The 20,899-nt window shown below is 41.3% G+C and overlaps 2 protein-coding genes across 2 annotated transcripts; both read left to right on the forward strand.

The window, feature by feature from the left end:
* Window positions 1–14,202: 14,202 nt before the first annotated feature.
* Window positions 14,203–16,150, forward strand: LOC110690912 (acidic mammalian chitinase-like). Its single transcript, XM_021867818.1, has 2 exons — window positions 14,203–15,440; window positions 15,769–16,150. Exons 1-2 carry the CDS (start codon window positions 14,369–14,371, stop codon window positions 15,789–15,791), a joined length of 1,095 nt encoding a protein of 364 aa, XP_021723510.1. The 5' UTR covers window positions 14,203–14,368; the 3' UTR covers window positions 15,792–16,150.
* A 2,430-nt stretch (window positions 16,151–18,580) lies between these two features.
* On the forward strand, window positions 18,581–20,210 carry LOC110690914 (chitotriosidase-1-like). Its single transcript, XM_021867819.1, has 2 exons — window positions 18,581–19,682; window positions 20,056–20,210. Exons 1-2 carry the CDS (start codon window positions 18,611–18,613, stop codon window positions 20,076–20,078), a joined length of 1,095 nt encoding a protein of 364 aa, XP_021723511.1. The 5' UTR covers window positions 18,581–18,610; the 3' UTR covers window positions 20,079–20,210.
* Window positions 20,211–20,899: the final 689 nt, after the last annotated feature.

Consider the following 20,899-nt stretch of genomic DNA (forward strand, 5'->3'; position numbering starts at 1 on the left):
GTTCAGAGTATGCCGAAGAGTCTGCCTTCATGCTGAACCGAAGCTGGACTGGTCTAAATGTGCTGAATGGGTCCAGAATCCCGAAGACCCTCATATGAAGTATGCAACTCCAGTCGAAGCTGAAATTCTTAAGGCTGAGGAAGCCGAAGAGGAAGCTGAGAGAATGGAGTTGGAAGCTGAACAGAGGGAAAGGGAGGCTCGGCAGAGTGCAAAGCCCGCTTCTTCTGCTGCTGGGGCTGAGGCCACCATGGGGCTCAACGCTGATCAGTCTGATCCTCAGGCTGAAGCATAGGAACTCGGGCAGTCGTCTTCAGAATCTTGCGGTTCATCATGCGCTTAACTTTAGACTTGCCGCTTTCTGAATTTTTTGCCTTGTTTTTTGCTTCAGCTTGCCTTGTCGTACAACAGTTTATTTTTTTGCTTATGTACGTATTTCGGCAGCTGTTATTTTCCGCTTGTGGGCGGCTGCCGATACAGTTTAATTGAACTTGTAGCTCAATTTCTGAGCATGAATTATTAATCTGATGCTCTTTTCTTCAGTTGCTTTGTTTTTGAATGCTTTACTGTTTCTGTTTCTTCAATTCTGCCGAACATACTTCAATTCTTCCGAACATACTTGCACTGAGAGTGCTTCTTGCCCCCCCCAGAAATTGAAGTATGACTTCAGCTGAATAAGCAATTTCTTAACTTCTTCAAAATGGGTATCCGAAACACAGGGCCAACTGAAGGCAATGCTTCTGGGATACAAGTCTTACTGAAGATTGACTTCATCTGAAAGTTGGATATCCGAAACACAGGGCCAACTGAAGGCAATGCTTCGGATATTAGCTTTCTGGGATACAAGGCTCAGTTAAGGCAATATCCCAGAATTGTCCATGGACTCATGTCTTTGGAGAACAAGTCTTACTGAAGTTTGACTTCAGCTGAAAGACCAGTGTTCTTTAAGAAGACGCATATCCGAAACACAGGGCCAACTGAGGGCAATGTTTCGAATAATGGCTTTCTGGGATACAAGGCTCAGTTAAGGCAATATCCCAGAATTGTCCATGGACTAATGTCTTTGGAGAACAAGTCTTACTGAAGTTTGACTTCAGCTGAAAGACCAGTGTTCTTTAAAAAGACGAGTTTTGTCAGCCATCTGAAACCCAGTTACCCGAAGGCGAAGGTTTCAGACGAGGCTGATTTAAAAATTTTCAACTGTTGCTGTTATCCTTGATTTTCTGTCTATCTTTGAAAAATGGATACCCGAAACACAGGGCCAACTTAAGGCAATGTTTCGGATAATGGCTCTCTGGGATACAAGGCTCAGTTAAGGCAATATCCCAGAATTGTCCATGGACTCATGTCTTTGGAGAACAAGTCTTACTGAAGTTTGACTTCAGCTGAAAGACCAGTGTTCTTTAAAAAGACGAGTTTTGTCAGCAATCTGAAACCCAGTTACCCGAAGGCGAAGGTTTCAGACGAGGCTGAATAAAAAACCCTTAAAGAGTAGATAGAACAAAGAAAATTTTGAAAGGATAAAAAGTTGTAAACATTTATATAAATGGCGGCTCCAAGGCCTTTCATTAATTCAAAATGTACTTACAAAGATTGTTCTGCCCCGAAGGGTTTACACGTGGTATTTTTTCAGTACATCAGCGTTCCAGTGATTTTTCAACTCATTTCCATCCAACTGCCGAAGTCGGTATGTCCCTGGCTGAAGCTCATCATAAATTTCATAAGGTCCTTCCCATGCAGCTGAGAGTTTCCCATGGATTCGGCCTTTCTGAACTGCAGCAGCATTCCGAAGGACAAGGTCTCCAATTTTGAGAGGCCTTGCATGGACCCTTCGGTTATAAAACTTGCTGATTCTCTGCCTATAGGCGGCCATTCTGTCTCGGGCTGAGTCTCTTACTTCGTCGAGGAAATCGAGAGATTCCCTCATCAGTCGCTCATTCTCAGCCGAGAAGTGGTGCACTCGAAGGCTCTCAGAGCCAATTTCCACTGGAAGGACTGCTTCGGCACCATACACCAGTTCAAAAGGTGAGTGGCCCGTTGCCTCTTTTTCAGTTGTCCGAAGGGACCAAAGGGTTCCAGGGAGCTCCTCCAGCCACTTGGACTTTTGATCTTCCACCCTCTTCTTGAGAGCATTTAGGATCTGTTTATTTGCAGCTTCGGCTTGTCCGTTACTTTGCGGGTGGCATACCGCTGAATATGCCAGTTTGATGCCGAACTGATCTGTATACCGCTTCAGCGGCAAGTTATCGAATTGCCTCCCATGATCGAAGACAAATACTCTCGGGATGCCAAATTGAGTGATGATATTCTGCCAGATAAATTTTCTGACAGTTTGCTCTGTAATGTTCGAGGCTGCTTCGGCCTCGATCCATTTACTGAAGTAGTCGACACCAACTATCAGCCATTTTTTCTGGTACACAGCCTCTGGAAATGGTCCCAGTATATCCAGTCCCCATTGGGCAAACGGGAGTGGATTAAGGATCGGCTGAAGATCCCTTGCTGGCTGATGGATAACTGGAGCGTATTTTTGACATTTTTCGCATTTCCGAACCAGCTCCTTAGCATCTGCGATCATGGTGGGCCAGTAATATCCAGCCCTCAATGCCTTGTGGGCTAAGGTTCTTCCCCCAATGTGGTTCCCACAGATGCCGAGGTGAATCTCCCGTAGGATATAATCTGCATCTGTTGGTCCCACGCATTTCAGCAATGGGGCTGAGAAGGACTTTTTCAGAAGTTCCCCCTGAAGACAATGAACCTAGAGCTGGTTCTCTTCATCTTGGAGGCCAAAGCTTTATCTTCAGGAGTTTCTCCCCGAAGCTTGAAAGCTAGGATGGGGTCCATCCAACTAGGCTCTGGGTCAGCGCAGCACACTTCAGGTGCTTCGTCGACACTTCTCTCTCGACGCACTTCTACATATACAGATCTGTTCAGCTCGGTAAAAGATGAACTAGCAAGTTTGGAGAGTGCATCGGCTTGAGTATTCTGACCCCTTGGGATCAGCTGAACCTCAAAAGTTTTCAGCTCTGCAATGACTGATTTGATCTTGGCAAGATAAGCTATCATGGAGGGCTCTTTGGCCTCATAGCTGCCACTGATCTGATATGCAACTAGCTGAGAGTCTGTTTTTAAGCAGACATGATCGGCTTCCAGGGAGATGCACAATTCTAGGCCGGCGATTGCTGCCTCATACTCGGCTTCATTGTTCGAGGCCTTAAAAGAAAACTTTAGTGCATACTCAAAGGATTTGCCTTCGGGAGAAGTTATCACTACTCCTGCCCCTGAACCGTTTTCGGTGGAAGATCCATCCGTAAACACGGTCCAAACTTTCTTTTCACTGTCTAGCGCTTCTTGGTATGAGCATTCTTCCAGGAAATCCGCTAGAGCTTGAGCCTTAATGGCAGCCCTCGGACGGTAGCTGATGCTGAATTCGGTGAGCTCAAAAGCCCACTTGGCTAGCCTACCAGATTTTTCAACCTTCCCGAGAACTTTTTCCAACGGCTGATCAGTTAAGACCACTATCTGATGGCAATCAAAATAGGGCCTCAGCTTCCGAGCAGCTACTACTACCGCGAAAGCAACTTTCTCGAGTAGAGGATAGCGAGTCTCGGCATCCGTCAGTGTATGACTGACGAAGTAGATCGGTTGCTGACTTTTACTTTCTTCCTTCAGCAATACTGCGCTGATGGTGGCTGGGCTAACGGCCACATATAGGTACAAAGTTTCTCCTTCAGCTGGGCTAGCCAGCGTTGGGAGTTGAGCCAGATGCTCCCGAAGCTGTTTAAAGGCGTCTTTTTGCTCTTCCTCCCAAACGAGCTCTTTTGTTTTCGGGAGTTTCAGGGCTTTGAAGAAAGGTAACCCCTTATCCGAAGCTCTGGAAATGAACCTCGAGAGGGCTGCCATTCTTCCGGTGAGCCGCTGAACATCCCGCTTCGTTTTCGGCTCAGGAAGGTCGAGTGCCGCTTTGACTTTAGAGGGATTGGCATCAATCCCCCTTTTGCTGACCATGAACCCAAGGAATTTCCCTGACTTCACGCCGAAGACACACTTCTTCGGATTCAGCTTCATTTCAGCAATGGGGCTGAGAAGGACTTTTTCAGAAGTTCCCCCCTGAAGACAATGAACCTAGAGCTGGTTCTCTTCATCTTGGAGGCCAAAGCTTTATCTTCAGGAGTTTCTCCCCGAAGCTTGAAAGCTAGGATGGGGTCCATCCAACTAGGCTCTGGGTCAGCGCAGCACACTTCAGGTGCTTCGTCGACACTTCTCTCTCGACGCACTTCTACATATACAGATCTGTTCAGCTCGGTAAAAGATGAACTAGCAAGTTTGGAGAGTGCATCGGCTTGAGTATTCTGACCCCTTGGGATCAGCTGAACCTCAAAAGTTTTCAGCTCTGCAATGACTGATTTGATCTTGGCAAGATAAGCTATCATGGAGGGCTCTTTGGCCTCATAGCTGCCACTGATCTGATATGCAACTAGCTGAGAGTCTGTTTTTAAGCAGACATGATCGGCTTCCAGGGAGATGCACAATTCTAGGCCGGCGATTGCTGCCTCATACTCGGCTTCATTGTTCGAGGCCTTAAAAGAAAACTTTAGTGCATACTCAAAGGATTTGCCTTCGGGAGAAGTTATCACTACTCCTGCCCCTGAACCGTTTTCGGTGGAAGATCCATCCGTAAACACGGTCCAAACTTTCTTTTCACTGTCTAGCGCTTCTTGGTATGAGCATTCTTCCAGGAAATCCGCTAGAGCTTGAGCCTTAATGGCAGCCCTCGGACGGTAGCTGATGCTGAATTCGGTGAGCTCAAAAGCCCACTTGGCTAGCCTACCAGATTTTTCAACCTTCCCGAGAACTTTTTCCAACGGCTGATCAGTTAAGACCACTATCTGATGGCAATCAAAATAGGGCCTCAGCTTCCGAGCAGCTACTACTACCGCGAAAGCAACTTTCTCGAGTAGAGGATAGCGAGTCTCGGCATCCGTCAGTGTATGACTGACGAAGTAGATCGGTTGCTGACTTTTACTTTCTTCCTTCAGCAATACTGCGCTGATGGTGGCTGGGCTAACGGCCACATATAGGTACAAAGTTTCTCCTTCAGCTGGGCTAGCCAGCGTTGGGAGTTGAGCCAGATGCTCCCGAAGCTGTTTAAAGGCGTCTTTTTGCTCTTCCTCCCAAACGAGCTCTTTTGTTTTCGGGAGTTTCAGGGCTTTGAAGAAAGGTAACCCCTTATCCGAAGCTCTGGAAATGAACCTCGAGAGGGCTGCCATTCTTCCGGTGAGCCGCTGAACATCCCGCTTCGTTTTCGGCTCAGGAAGGTCGAGTGCCGCTTTGACTTTAGAGGGATTGGCATCAATCCCCCTTTTGCTGACCATGAACCCAAGGAATTTCCCTGACTTCACGCCGAAGACACACTTCTTCGGATTCAGCTTCATTTGATGCTTTCTCAAGGTGGCGAAAGTTTCAGCCAGGTCCTTTACATGGTCCTCTAGTTTTTTGCTTTTGACGATCGAATCGTCAACATAGACTTCCATGTTTCGGCCCTTTTGATCGGCGAAAACTTGATCCACCAGCCTTTGATAGGTTGCCCCCGCATTTTTCAATCCGAAGGGCATCATTTTGTAATTGTACACCCCAGCGTTCGTGACGAATGTTGTCTTTGCTCGATCGTCGGGGTGCATAAAGATCTGATGATACCCCGAGAATGCGTCCATGAAACTAAGCAAGGCATGGCCACTTGTCGAATCGACTAGCTGATCGATCCTCGGCAAGGGATAGAAATCCTTTGGACAAGCCTTATTTAGGTCCGTGAAGTCAACGCACATCCTCCAGGTACCATTGGGCTTCTGAACCATCACCACATTTGCCAGCCATTCTGGATATTGGCAAGGTTCGATGAATCCTGCCTCCAATAATTTTTTGACCTCGGCTGCGATGTCTCGGTTCTTATTGGCGGAGTAATTCCGCTTCTTTTGCTTAACTGGTCGACACGTCGGGTCAACATTAAGCTTATGGGAGATGAGGTCTGAACTTATCCCGGGCATATCAGCTGCCGAGAAAGCAAACACATCTCTGTTGTCCCGAAGGAGCTGAATAAGTTCACAACGGGTGTTCGGATCAAGGTCCATCCTGATTGTTACACATTTCTCACCATCTCCTTCGGCCAACTCAACTGTTTCAGTCTGTTGGTCCATGTCCATTGCTGATGGACTGGACTCTTCATAATCTGGCCTGCTGCCAATGTCGGCAAGTGTCCCAGTCTTTTTGTTCTTCGGCTGGCTCTCTGAGTCTTGCAGCTCAGCTGAAGAGCTAGCCTTTTCCCTTTCGGGCCCTTTACCTCTGGGTACAGATCCTTGGGCCGAAGCACTTAGGCCTTTCGGTTTTTTTGTGCTCGGCTCTCTTTCTTTTTCTTTCTCCTCCTCATCCTTGTCATCTGGGCGGCTATTGGATGGTTTGAGGTAGTTGCACCTTCGGGCGTCCTTTTGGTTGCCCTGTATCCTTTCGGGGAAGCCGGCGTCTGAGACGTAAATCATCAGCTGATGATAAGTTGAGACGACCCCTTGGATCTCGTGAATTATGGGTCTCCCCAAAATCACGTTGTACACTGAAGGAGCGTCGATGACCAAAAATTCAATCATGACGTTCCGGGCTGCCTCATCGCAACCGATGGTGACAGGAAGTGTCACCTTCCCATCTGGATAAGTTGAAGCCCCATTGAACCCAGATACCGGGTAGGGTACCGGCGTAAGGTGCTTGGGCTTCAGCTTAATTTGATTGTAGGCCTTTCGGAACAGAATGTTTGCTCCACTGCCACCGTCAACAAGGACCTTACTGACGTCGTGGTTGGCCACCGTGGCGATGATCACCAACGGATCCTCGTGAGGGAACGTAATCCCCCGGCAGTCGGCGGCTGTGAACGTCATGTTCGGCACCGGCGACTGGGGAGATTGAATGTCAGTGTTGTTCACCTGGTGAGTCAAAGCTCTAAGGTGGCGCTTGTGCTCCCTCCGAGAGTATATTCCTCCCGAGATAACATTGATCGGAGGGAATTTCCCCTTCGATTTTTTACTGTTTTTCCGGGGGAAGTCGAGGTCCTGCCGAGGGTCCTTTGCTGACCTCTCGGATTCTTTTTTCTCGCGGTGATCCGCGATGTATTTTTTCAAGTATCCCTTCCGGACCATGTCCTCTATCTGGTCCTTCAGTTGGATACACTCCTCAGTGTTGTGTCCCGAAGACTCGTGGAACTCGCACCACTGATTTTTATTTTTTCGCTGATACCACTCTGGGAGTGGTCTCGGCTTTCGGTAACTCTGCTCCTCCTTTGTCACGCTGTAAATTTTGGCGCGTGGAAGAGAGAGCGGAGTGTAGGACTCGTATCTGCCTGTGTATGAGGCAGATCTTTCCTTCTTTGGGTCGATGGCCAAAGATTGCTCCGGGGCCTTTGACTTTCCCTTTGCCTTATGGCCTTGGCCTTCAGACAAGGGTATTTGTCTCTGTTTCCCTCCCCCGAATTGAGGATGGGTTTTCGCTTTGTTCCATTCTTCGGCTCGGATGAACTTATCCGAAGCATTAAGAGCTTCCTCCAAGGTCTGCGGGGTATGCATGACCATGAAGTCTAGGAACTTTCCGGGCTGAAGGCCATTCTGCATTGCGAAAACGGCTAGCCCCTGGTCCAGCTGGGAGACGCTTGATGACTCGTTACTGAAACGGGTCAGGTAGTCTCGGAGGCTTTCGGTTTCCCCCTGTTGCAGACTCATGAGCTCTGCGGTAGTCTTCTCTCGGCGGTTTGCCGTGGAAAACTTGCTCCTGAACTTGGAGGACAGATCATCCCACCCTGTTATGGAGCCTTGCCTTACTCCCTTGGAGATCCACGCTTGCGCGACCCCCTTGAGAGTGGTTGGGAAATATTTGCACCAAGTCGCCTCGGATCTGGGGCAAAGATGCATATGAGTCTCATACGAGGCCACGTGATCCTTCGGATCCGTGGTCCCGTCATATGTGATGTGCGACGGTATTTTAACCGTGGGTACGCGCTCTTCCAGTATCCATTGCTCGAATGGTGAACTGGCGGGTAGCATAACGGCCTTGCCCTTGTTCCTGGCCGAAGGGACCGCGCTCCGCCCTCTTAGAGAGGTAGGAGTGGTTTTCGTCCCTGGCTGGGAAGTCTGGGCCTCGGCTGCAGGGAACGAGAGGCGACTGTGCACGCTCGGTTCCTTGCCGCCGAGTCGGTCAAGGACACTTCTGCGAACAGTCTCAAGTTCTCGGTGAGTAGATTCTGGCCGAGAAGCTGAGCTGCTGCTCTTATGCGCTTCTGGTCTTGAGGATGAGGATCCTTTTAAAAATTGAGGGTTCTTTTTCCTCTGTTTTTCATTTTTCCAGGAATCCTCCTCCCACTCTTCCAGTTCCCGGAAGGAAGGAAGCTTCCCACCATCATGGTCTAACTTCCTCCGCTGATGCCGGGTATGCGGAGGAGTTCGATCACGAGGTGGTGGCATATTGTGTGCCCTCATCGCCTCCATGAGCACTGCCAGCGCTCTTGCCACCTCTTCCGAGCTGGGCCCCGTCAAAGGGGTCCTCGGCCGAGTATGGGAATGAGGGCGCGCAGCCGATGGTTGGCTTTGGGGCACTGAATTTGTCCTATGATCGGACTCACCCCTGCTAGACCGAGAGTGACTCGGCCTATAATGAGAGTCATGAATTACGGGAGAAAGGGAATCCTCCTTGTATGATCCTCCCCCGAGCCGGCACCCTTGGAAGAGTTCCGGTCCGGCGAGGGTGATGGTGTAGGGGTTTTAGGCTTTTCGCCCGCTCCTTGACGGAGGCTTTTGCTCTTGCGGTTCTTAGCCATTGCTGCTAAGATAATTGCAAGATGATCTTGGTTAGGAATTTGGCTTAAAGATTTTTTGAAAGTCTTCCCCACAGACGGCGCCAAATTGTTTCGGGTGAAAACAATGGGACCTTGCCGAAGGTCCGCTGAAACGGAGAAGGCTGGATTCGGTCCAAGTTATGTTGGGCCGAAGGTTTCCTGCACAGTAAACACACGTAAACTAGCCTCGGGGGTGTTGCCGAGGAAGGCCCCTCCGATGCTAAAGTCAGTACAATGTGTAAGAAGAGGACACTATGCAAGAGAGTTTGTTGCTTGAGGCTTTAATGGAATATATCAGAATATATCAATGAACATATGAATGAACCTATGAATGAACATATGAATGAACATATCAATGAATATATGAATATTGATGGCTTTTATACCTCATCATACATGGAGAGGTTGGGCCTTAGCCCAATTGGCTTGCTTTGTGGGCTGACCTTTGACTTTAGCACAATTGGAGAGTTGAACCTTGACCTTGGGCTTTTAATTGGATCATTTAATATCTAGGCCCAATTGGACTAAATTGGACCCAAACAAGTTTAAATAAAATGTGCTCAATATATATTATGTAGTACGGAGTACTTTTTTTTAATTGTAATCAGTGCTGTATAATAATATAATAAACAAAATAAAAGGTTTACGTTTACTTGAGTTGTATCCACTATACTCTACTCTTTACTACTTGCAAAAATTACTGAAGACTTCATATGATTCATGTTTAATGAAATTCCTCAACTGCTTTATTTTGACAACCGTAAGATGGTGGCATGACAAAGAATTGGAGCTTCAGCACCCTTCCGTTCACTTAAAATGTATTGAAGATAGATTGCCAACCGGACGGTTGAGATAGATCGATCGATGATGATTAACAAAATTCAATCAAGTGCGGGTAAACGGCGGGAGTAACTATGACTCTCTTAAGGTAGCCAAATGCCTCATCATCTAATTAGTGACGCGCACGAATGGAGTAACGAGATTCCCACCGTCCCTGTCACCTATCCAGCGAAACCACAGCCAAGGGAACGGACTTGGCAGAATCAGCGGGGAAAAAAGACCCTATTGAGCTTGACTCTAGTCCGACTTTGTGAAATGACTTGAGAGGTGTAGGATAAGTGGGAGCTTCGGCACAAGTGAAATACCACTACTTTTAATGTTAGTTTACTCACTCCGTGAGTCAAAAGTGGGGAAATGCCCCTCCTTTTAGATCTAAGGTCCGCTTTGCGGGCCGATCCGGGCGGAGGACATTGTCAGGTGGGGAGCTTGGCTGGGGCGGCACATCTGTTAAAGATAACGCAGGTGTTCTAAGATGAGCTCAACGAGAACAGAAATCTATCGGGTGGAACAGAAGGGTAAAAGCTCGTTTGATTCTGATTTTCAGTACGAATACGAACCGTGAAAGCGAGACCTAACGATCCTATAGACCTTTTGAATTTAAAGCTAGAGGTGTCAGAAAAGTTATCACAGGGATAACTGGTGGCAGCCAAGCGTTCATAGCGACGTTGCTTTTTGATCCTTCTATGTCGGCTCTTTGTATCAATGTGAAGCAGAATTCACTAAGTGTAGGATTGTTCACCCACCAATAGGGAACGTGAGTTGGGTTTAGACCGTCGTGAGACAGGTTAGTTTTACCCGTTTCGCAATGGTTATTCAACCTAGTACGAGAGGAACCGTTGATTCACACAATTGGTCATCGCGCTTGGTTGAAAAGCCAATGGCACGAAGCTACCGTGTGCTGGATTATGACTAAACGCCTCTAAGTCAGAATCTGGGCCAGAAGCAACGCATGCACCCGTCGCCCGATTTCCGTCCTACAGTAGGGGCTTCGGCCCCTAAGGGCACGTGTCATAGGGCTAAGCTCGCTTGGTGGATGCGCTGTGCAGTGAGAGCCGCCTTGAAGTACAATTCCTACCGAGCAGCGGGTTACATCCTTTGCATACGACTTAAATATGCGACGGGGTATTGTAAGTGGAAGAGTGACCTTGCTGCCACGATCCAATGAGATTCAACCTTATGTCGCTTCGATTCATCCCCCCTACCCTATTCCCTAAAAACACCTATATATTGGAAAACGAGGTTAGCGTTGCTTCTTATATGCTAAAAAATGCTAAGTAGTGGATTGAGACAAGTGACAAAGCCAAAGTTTTGGGGTGTGGGATGGTGCAAGGGGGCTTGTGGCATGTGCACAAGACATGTGCACCCAAGGACAAGGCATACAAACAACTAGTTTTGTCATTTGAGGGTATGCCATCGTTGCCTTAAGACATGGTGATTAAGGATGAATGAGATGGTTCTGGGCATCATCCATGACTCCCAAGTTCCTTTGGGAACCCATGGAAGTACTTGGATTCATAATCTTTTCGGGTGAAAAAATGATGTACGGAAGCCAAATTTGAAGGCTATAACACACGAAATCGGAACAATTTAGTAGGTGTCCGGACCCGGTGTCAGAAATTCACAGAATTTTACGGGATGCATCCCGAGGTCATATGACGTTGTTTGGACCCATATACAACCATAAGTCGGCTACATAAAGTCCCCGTGGAAGCTTATAGCCAATACAAGTGGCGTGTACGGAAACTGATAAATTGGATGCTTAACGACAAATTGGATGGTTTCACCCACCCAATTGGACTCCCCGAGGGTATTAGGGTCTATAGGTAGCTTCTCGGCAATTTTTGTTTCCGGGTAAAAAAAAGTCTGAAATTGGCAAAATTGAAGGCTATAATACACGCTTTTTGGCCAATTTCGGAGGTTTTGGGACCTGGTGTCGAAAAGCATCGAGCTACCAGGGGATACATTGCAGGGTCATATAATATCGTTTGGAACCATATATGATCATTATATGTTGTCATAAATGTCCGTGGTAGCCTTGAGTTTATAAAATCGGTGTAAGTTGTAAACGGGTAAATTGACAGTTTGAGGGTATATTGGATGGTTTTACCCACCAAATGGACTCCCGAGGGGTATTAGGGTCCATGGGAAGCATTTTGGCAATTTTTATATCCAGATCTAAAAAAGTGAAAATTTGTCCAAAATTGAAGGTTATAATACACGATTTCAGGTCATTTTTGACATTTTTTCGAAAATTGAAATGAATACGTGGAGTGACTCTCGGGGTCATACAAGGTAGTTTGAAACCATAACACACCTATAAAGATGTCTATAAAGTACCAAGAATTAGCTATGTTTTTATTTTGAAATTTTGGAATATAATGATGTCACAAAAGTATATTGAAGTGATATTACTTGACAAAATGATGTCATATTAATATTATGATGTCATAAAAGTATATTGAAGTAATGTGACTTGACAATAATGATGTCATATAATAATGATGGAAGTAATATTAATAATGATGTCATATAAGTATATTGAAGTGATCTAATGTGACTTGACAATAATGATGTCATATAATAATGATGGAAGTGATATTAATAATGATGTCATATAAGTATATTGAAGTGATTTGATGTGACTTGACAATAATGATGTCATATAAATTTAATGATGTCATATTATGTAATTATATTTATAATGATGTGATGTCAAAATATGATGGGACTTGACTATAGTGATGTGATGTGACTTCACACTATGGTTTGGAATTGGAAAAGAACACATGTTATATATGATGTAACTATGGATAATCATACTATTACTATTCACATGTGTGTTGATTGATGTGTCGATTGATAGACTATGTATAGTAATAATGCTTTTATGGAATCATCATACTAGTACTATTCATGTTTGTAATCTAAGTATCACATCTCATCTCATATTCCATCATCAACTACATACAAATTGTCCTTTAATCACCATGTCCCGGGGTCAATTGGCACATTCCCTGTATAAAACAACCTCGAAAAACGAGCATTAAGGGTAATACGGGATGTACCAAAGTGTCAAAATTACATTCCCCTACCGTTCCAAACCTTTTTCCTATGTTATGGGGTTGTTTCAGCAACTTTTCCTGTTTTTCCAGTTACCGCCTTTTTAACGTATTTTTCATTTTTGGGGCCCACAAAAAATATTTTTTGGAAAAAAAAGTGTCAGAATGAAGATTAATACGCATTCTTTGGATTCCATCAAAAAAATTTGGGTGTTATTATCACTTTTTCTCAAGTTTTGACCCATTATTGTGTTACTATCAGTCTGGTGTTCACTACAATTTTACAAGGGGGACAATAAAAGCTCATTAGGGGAAGGTGAGCAACTCAAGCTCTTTAGGGGAAGGTGGACAACTCAAGCTTGGGGCCTTCTCCAGACCTGAGGTAGGTTGTGTGCATTGCCAGACGCTAGTAGAATGCACATAGAAATCTCATTGGGGGTGAGGCAGAAATTATGACGGTATCATAGCTTCGAGGCCGGGAATGTTGACCCAGCGATTAGCTAGGAATGATGCAGACGCGACCTCGTATCTATGAAGCCGATATTGTTTGTCTTGCATTCGATTAATTGTTCCTTTGTTGACGTTGTGCTTTATGTTAGTTTGGGTGTTTTCAACTATTTCTTGTAACGACTTTTTGTTGTTTTAGGATACGTAGTTCGGTGATTCATTCGGCGAAGTAGTGGTACAACGTGAAAAATATATGTTGATGGGAAACCTATGTGAGTTTGGGGATTCCAGAAAATTCTTGCTACTACGTTTGTGGTTGTGGGGTTGCACGCTTGGAAAACCTTGGCGGACTAATGGAACTTCGTCTGTTGCCTTATTTCAGTCGTCTATGTAGGATATCCGCGAACCGATGAGGAAGTAAAAATTATAAACATATGAATTCGATTATTGTTTTTTTAACATATGTAGGAAAGAAAGATAATCATATATATATATATAAAGTTTGTCAAAGTTGACTTTTCAAATCAAATCATTCATATTTAATCGTTTCATAGATATAGTTAGATAAATCTTGAATAAGCCTTATTATATGGTCAAGATTTCACACCATAATTTGAGTACAAAGACCACAAACACTTGCTACATTACAAAGTTAAAAATAGTTCTTAATTACTATTGATCTCAAAACATTATCAAATATCAATGGCTTCTCTTAAGAGTGTTCTCATTTTCCCCATAACTTAACTTTCTCTTTTCCATTTCGAGTTCTCAATGCTAATGTTAAGGATGACTATCCGTTTAATTTTATCCCTAACTTTTCTTTTACCCTTAAAGTGTGTAACCATTAGCACGAGACATAGTTACCCTTTTAAAACTCCGGTTTGATAGAGTTTCTCATCAAAAAACAAAAATGTTGAAATAAATTTGGCAAATTATACTTTTCAATTCGTTGACAACATAATTTCTGATATAGCTTTATAAAAATCTTGAACAATTGTGTAAGAATGGTCAAAGCCGCCTAATTGTGTGGTTGAAAATTCACACCAAGTAAAGTTCGAGCACAAAAGCTTTCTGTTACAAAATTATAAATGCTTCTTACTATTAATAGATTATTACTCCCAAATAAAGCATTTGTTTGATCTCAAAACATTATCAAATATTAATGGCTTCTCTTAAGAGTTTGATCATTTCCTACACTACCTTACTTTCTCTTTTCCATTTCGAGTTTTCGAATGCTAATGTTAAGGGTGGCTATTGGTCTCCTGACGATGGCCTCGAAGCCTCAGCCATCGATTCCACTCTTTTCACCCATCTCTTTTGCGCTTTTGCCAACCTTAACTTACAAACATACCAACTCACAATTCCTCCGGGATGCCAAACCTTCCCTCGAACAATCCGACAAAAGAACTCGGGGGTCAAGGCCATCTTATCCATCGGTGGAGGGAGCGCAGCCTCCTCTGATTACAACAACATGGCTAGCCAACCTAGCTCTCGAAAAGCCTTTATCGACTCCTCGATAAGCCTTGCCACGAGTAATGGTTACAACGGGCTAGACTTAGATTGGGAGCAACAATCTAAGAAAGAAGAGATGGACAACATGGCAACCCTATTAACCGAATGGAGGGCCGCAATAAAGGCTCAAGCTCCGAACTTGATCCTGACCGCGGCCCTTCGTTTCACACCTATAGCTAATTCCGTAGCTACATTCCCTGCCAAAGCTATTGCAGATAACCTAGACTGGGTCAATGTCATGGCTTACGACTTTTATGCATCAAGTTGGGTTCAGCCTCCTTATGTTACTCGTCCTCATGCCGCCCTCAATGATCCAACCGGCTCCACAGTGAGTGGAAGTAGTGGGATTGCTGCCTGGATCAAGGCCGGTGTACCGGCTAATAAACTCGTGTTGGGTGTACCATTTTATGGGCGCGCTTGGCAACTGGTTGACCCTAATAACCATGGTATATTGGCACCAGCAACTAATTTTAATGATACTTTGGTTCAGGGAGGTACGCCTACTTATAAGAAAATCAAGGATTTTATCAGTCAGAATGGTGCAACGGTTGTGTACAATTCTAGTTACGTTACTAATTATTGTTATTCCGGGATGACTTGGGTTGGTTATGATGATACACAGACCATTGCTACTAAGGTTGCTTATGCTAAGAGTAACGCCTTGAACGGGTATTTCGCTTGGAAAATTAACCAAGACTATAATTGGGCTCTTTCTACACAAGGTATGTTCAATTATGTTTAAGTGTCTAATTTGGCTAGCTGTGTTATGTTGAATCAATAACAATCTGGAATTTTAAATAAGTAGAATTTGGTAACATTATTGGACAAGCATATAGCCTGATTAGTTAGTAAATCTTAGTTAAATTATTCGATTTATCTATAAAAAATTAAGTCGAAAAGAACATGATCATACTTGACTGCATATATACGTGTAACTATGTAAGAGTACGTGCATAAACATTGTATACATTTGGAAATCCATAACAATTAAGACCTCAAACAATGTTTTATTTCGGACAAATGACCAACAATGTTATTTGAATATTGCAGCTTCACAGACATGGGGATCATAAACGTACGAGTGCCGTAGCTAAAAGAGAACAAGCATGCTTTCCCATGGAGTTTAAATAAAATGTGCTCAATATTATGTTTTTATTTTTGTTATAATAAGCGTGGTATAATATTTTCTATATTCTACTCTTTGTTGTACTACATTACTACATATATTTCTATCACGCAGACGGAGGTACTCAGTTGAATATTGTTGTATAGACTGTATAGTCAATAGTGTTAAAAATTAGTACTATTATATGTGGCCAAATCATTTTTTATGACAATTATGTGACACATTAGAATAAAAGTTTGTATTACGTAGTTAATGTATGAGAAAATTATGTGACACATTAGAATAAAAGTTTATTGGAGTATTTAATTATGATCTTAACTTTTTTTTTTTGAAACAATTATGATCTTAACAATTAATTACTCCGTATTACAACCTATCTATCTATCTATACTATAGACTAAAGTAATTACCAAAAGGGACACTTGGCATAATTTCGTGAAAATTTTCCCTTCAAAACATTACTTTTTTTAAAAAAAATATTAAAAAAAATAAAATTATTTTAATAAATTTTATATATACTCCTTCCGTCCTTTTATTAGAGTCCACTATTCCTTTTTTGATAAATTATCAAAATTTAAAGTCCCATTGTTAGAATCTTTCCCTTTTTAATAAGTAGTTTTTTTTTTCTTAACAATCTTTAAACAAAAAAAATTAAGAAATTATGAATATGGATCACTCGAAAATATGAATATGGATCATTGAATGATGAGGATTGACCCTAATCTGTTTGTTAATTAGCTCCTTTATTCCATCCATGATTATTGTTGTACATAACCTCTATATTATTCTCTATTATTGTTGTAATCTTTTGTTACTTTTCTTAATTAATTGTTAATGGAGTTTGAAGAGAAATGCTGAAAAATAATAAAATACGAAGAAATTGGGGTTGGTGGAAGAATAATTGTGATAGTTAAAAAGAGAGAATAAGGAAATATTAAAGTATAATAATTAGGGAGTTCACTAAAAAAAAAAATTAATAAAATATTATGAAAGGTTTCCAAACCATGAAATAGAATAGTTAATAAAATATGGTCGCGAAAGAAAAGTGAAGAAAGTATTCTGTAATAAAATATAGAGGGAGTAATGTATATTTATTGATCGTATATGTCAATAAAATATAATCACTTCTTTTCTATTCTTAATATTGAAGATCGAAAGAAACGACTTCGAATTTATCGGCGAATCATAGATGACTAATAATTTGGATTGTACTTCTATTCAATCCCTAAATACGATTATTTTATCTGTATTTTAAAAAGAGTACACATATATGTGTTAGGGTCAATAACGGATAAAAATAAATTAAATTGGTTATACCAAGCCTTGAATTCTAATATAATAAATATAAGCAAATCACAATAAATACAAAGAAAACAAGTTAATGTTAAAATAATGTTGCAAATTTAAATTTTTTATTGATATTAATTTAAATTTTATATTGATTTTTGTATTTAACCAAAAATAGGGGCTTAAATAAACTCTTAAGTGTCCATTTTATTGATATGAATAATTAAGAAAATTTATTTATTTTAACAAAAAAATTTAGTGGGGACAACTTCCCCTTATATCGCGCTGGATCTGCCAGTGCGTAATGGAAGTAAAATTATAAACGTAGAGATTGAGAATTATAATTAAAAGATATTAAAGACAAGATAAGTAGTAAAAAAAATGGACAAACAATATTTAACGTGGAAAAAATTATATAATAAAATTAAAAAATTACAAAAAAAAACCGACATGAAGCACTAAAGAATAGTACAAGCAAAGTCTCACTATAGGAATTAACCAAAGAGTAGTACCAAAAAGAATAGTGAATTTGCAGAGATAAGATGTATTGTATATTTGTATACAAAAAAGGTAGATAGGTTTATGTATAAGTATGGCTAGCTTTTTGTGTACTGTGTGTATGTTCCTTGGTTGAATGCCTATGACCTCTATTTATAGTTGAACATGGAGCTTGGAAGAAATAGTAGAAAGATTCCAGAAATTCCTCCATCATTCTTGTAGCCATATATTATATTCTTAAATGTTCACGAATCATATATTCTAGTTACTTTCAATGTTAATAATTTTTTAAAATATTTAACTAGATAATCTAAACAAGAACTAACCTTACTTGATGATTTTTCATGAAAATTCTAAAATATGCACAAATATTCCATTAAAATATTGGACCCATAAAATGTGGACCACACCCAACAACATGACATGTCCCAATTGAGAAGATAAGATTTTCATTTATGGAGTAATAGGTTTTATCACATGATATATATATAAAGAAAAGAAAGGTAATATAATTACCTCCGAATGTGCAAATTTGGGGTATTATTTTTTAAATATAAAATATTTTAAAATTGCACATAACTTTTAACTGAGGTAGTAATTATAATTTACAACTTAAAATCCAAATCACTTACTAAAAAAATCCGACTTCATATACTAATCATTCCTCAACAGAATACAAAAACGTTGAAATAATAAGTGTGGTACATATAAAGAAAAAAAAAAAGGTAATCTAATTAGTTTTTCTCTCATAATCATTTGTCAACAGAAAACAAAAATGTTGAAATAATAATAAGTTTGGCAAACTTGACTTTTCAACTCATTCTTGGATAGATCTTGAATACTAATGTAAGAATTGTCAAAGCCTTATCATATGGTCAACAATTCACACCATAATTTGAAGTCAAAGGCCACAAACACTACTTGCTATTACAAAGCTATAAATACTTCTTACTATTGACTTCAAAATATCATCAAATATCAATGGCTTCGCTTAAGAGTTTGATCATTTCCTACATTACCTTACTATCTCTTTTCCATTTCGAGTTCTCGAATGCTAATGTTAAGGGTGGCTATTGGTCACCAGACAATGGTCTCGATGCCTCAGACATCGACGCAACTCTTTTCACCCACCTCTTTTGCGCATTTGCAAACCTTAACTTAGATACATACCAACTCACAATTCCTTCGGAATGTGAATCCTTCCCTCAAACCATCCGACAAAAGAACTCGGCGGTCAGGGCCGTCCTATCCATTGGTGGAGGAGACGCAAAATCATCCGATTACAACAACATGGCTAGCCAACCAAGCTCTCGAAAAGCCTTTATTGACTCCTCGATAAGCCTTGCTAAGGATAATGGCTTCGACGGGCTTGACTTAGATTGGGAGCAACAGACTAATAACGATGAGATGAATAACATGGCAACACTTCTAAATGAATGGAGGGCCGCGATAAAGGATCAAGCTCCGAACTTGATCCTGACCGCAGCCCTTCGTTTCACACCTATTATTAGTGAAGGAGTTTCCTTCCCTGCGGATGCTATATCCGCTAATTTAGACTGGGTGAACGTCATGGCTTACGACTTTTACGCTACCGGTTGGGTTCAGCCCCCGTATGTTACTGAACCTCATGCCGCGCTCTTTGATCCAACTGGCAACGATGTGAGCGGAAGCAGTGGGATCGCTGCTTGGATCAAGGCCGGTGTACCGGCTAATAAACTCGTGTTGGGTGTACCATTTTATGGTCACGCTTGGCAACTGGTTGACCCTAATAACCATGGTATATTGGCACCAGCAACTAATTTTAACGATACTTTGGTTAAAGATGGGACGCCTAGTTATACAGAAATCAAGGATTTTATTAGTCAGAATGATGCAACGGTTGAGTATGATTCGAATTATGTTACTAATTATTGTTACTCCGGGACGACTTGGGTTGCTTTTGATGATACACAGGCCATTGCTACTAAGGTTGCTTATGCCAAGAGTAACGCGTTGAATGGGTATTTTGCTTGGCAAATTAACCAAGATCTTAATTGGGCTCTTTCTAAACAAGGTATGTTCAAATTAAACTTTCTAGTTTTATTTAGTGTGTTCAATTTGTCTAGTTAGGCTATGTTAAACTAATAACGACCATAAGTTTATTTAACTGGTAAAATTCAACATGACATGACTAATTAGTAAAATTTAATTTCAATCAATAAAAATAGGCGAGTAGAATGTGACTTTGACTAGTTGACTAACTACGTATAAACATCATTGTATACATTTTCGAATCCTTGACAAATTAACATTTAATTTTTTCTTTGACGGGACAAATTAACACTTTAAACAGTATTATTGATGCTTAACTATGTTTTGATTTGATGCTTATATATTGATCAGATTTCAGAAGAGCTAACTAAAGTAAATTTCTTTGAATATTGCAGCTTCACAAACATGGGGATCATAGTGCCATAGCTAAATGGGAACTACCATGCATGGGAATGAAGTTCAAGTAAAATGTGCTTAATATTATACGACTTATTTCTATTTTTTAAGTGTTTAGTGTCATAGTTTGAATAAAATAAAAGTTTTACATTCACTTAATTCTTCTCCTTTGGTTGTACTTTTTTGTTAAACTTCGTAATGAAGATGTGAATCGATCTCATTCAGAATCCCCTGAAATTAAAAGAGAAATTCTAACCAATTGAACTATCTCTTTATCTCACAACACATGGCTTTATAAATCATAAACATAACCAATTTTTTGCATATTTTATTGAAGCGGTGATTGAAATAACGTATAAAAAGTATCACCAAACTCCCTAATCAATTTAACTTCATCAACAATTAATACTTCAACGCTTTGCATTACAACTCCAACACCAAGAAATGCAATCCATAAGTTTGATCGGGTTCATAAAATAGGGTACAAGACGGGTCGGATCATCCACTTAATGTACGGGTTGGATTATTAAGTTTGAAACCAATAGTTAACGTGTCATAAAAACTTAGCCTCAATCAGCCCACTCCTTAGTCAATGAATTAAAGGGTTGAACATCATAAATTGTTATGCGTGTTATGTAGTGTGCTACATTTTTGGACAATGAACATGAATTCTTTATCATACTCAACTACCAAGTCAAAATTTTAAGTTGATGGGTTATCTCTTAAGATCATTTTTTCCCTCTAGTTACATGTAATAAGACTATTATCCCTTACTCTTTTAATCGACTTTGGATTATTTTTTACCCACGTCTTTCGTGTTAGTCATTGTTAGCCTTCCTCGAC

This window comes from Chenopodium quinoa, unplaced genomic scaffold, assembly GCF_001683475.1.
Source record: "Chenopodium quinoa cultivar QQ74 unplaced genomic scaffold, ASM168347v1, whole genome shotgun sequence".
Classification (NCBI taxonomy): domain Eukaryota; kingdom Viridiplantae; phylum Streptophyta; class Magnoliopsida; order Caryophyllales; family Amaranthaceae; genus Chenopodium; species Chenopodium quinoa.

What these genes read in the sequence shown, in the direction of transcription:
- LOC110690914 (XM_021867819.1), top strand. Translation starts at nt 18,611, where the DNA reads ATGGCTTCGCTTAAGAGTTTGATCATTTCCTACATTACCTTACTATCT. An exon ending in TTGGGCTCTTTCTAAACAAG is followed by an intron (nt 19,683 to 20,055) that starts GTATGTTCAAAT and finishes TGAATATTGCAG; the next exon opens with CTTCACAAACATGGGGATCA.
- LOC110690912 (XM_021867818.1), top strand. Translation starts at nt 14,369, where the DNA reads ATGGCTTCTCTTAAGAGTTTGATCATTTCCTACACTACCTTACTTTCT. An exon ending in TTGGGCTCTTTCTACACAAG is followed by an intron (nt 15,441 to 15,768) that starts GTATGTTCAATT and finishes TGAATATTGCAG; the next exon opens with CTTCACAGACATGGGGATCA.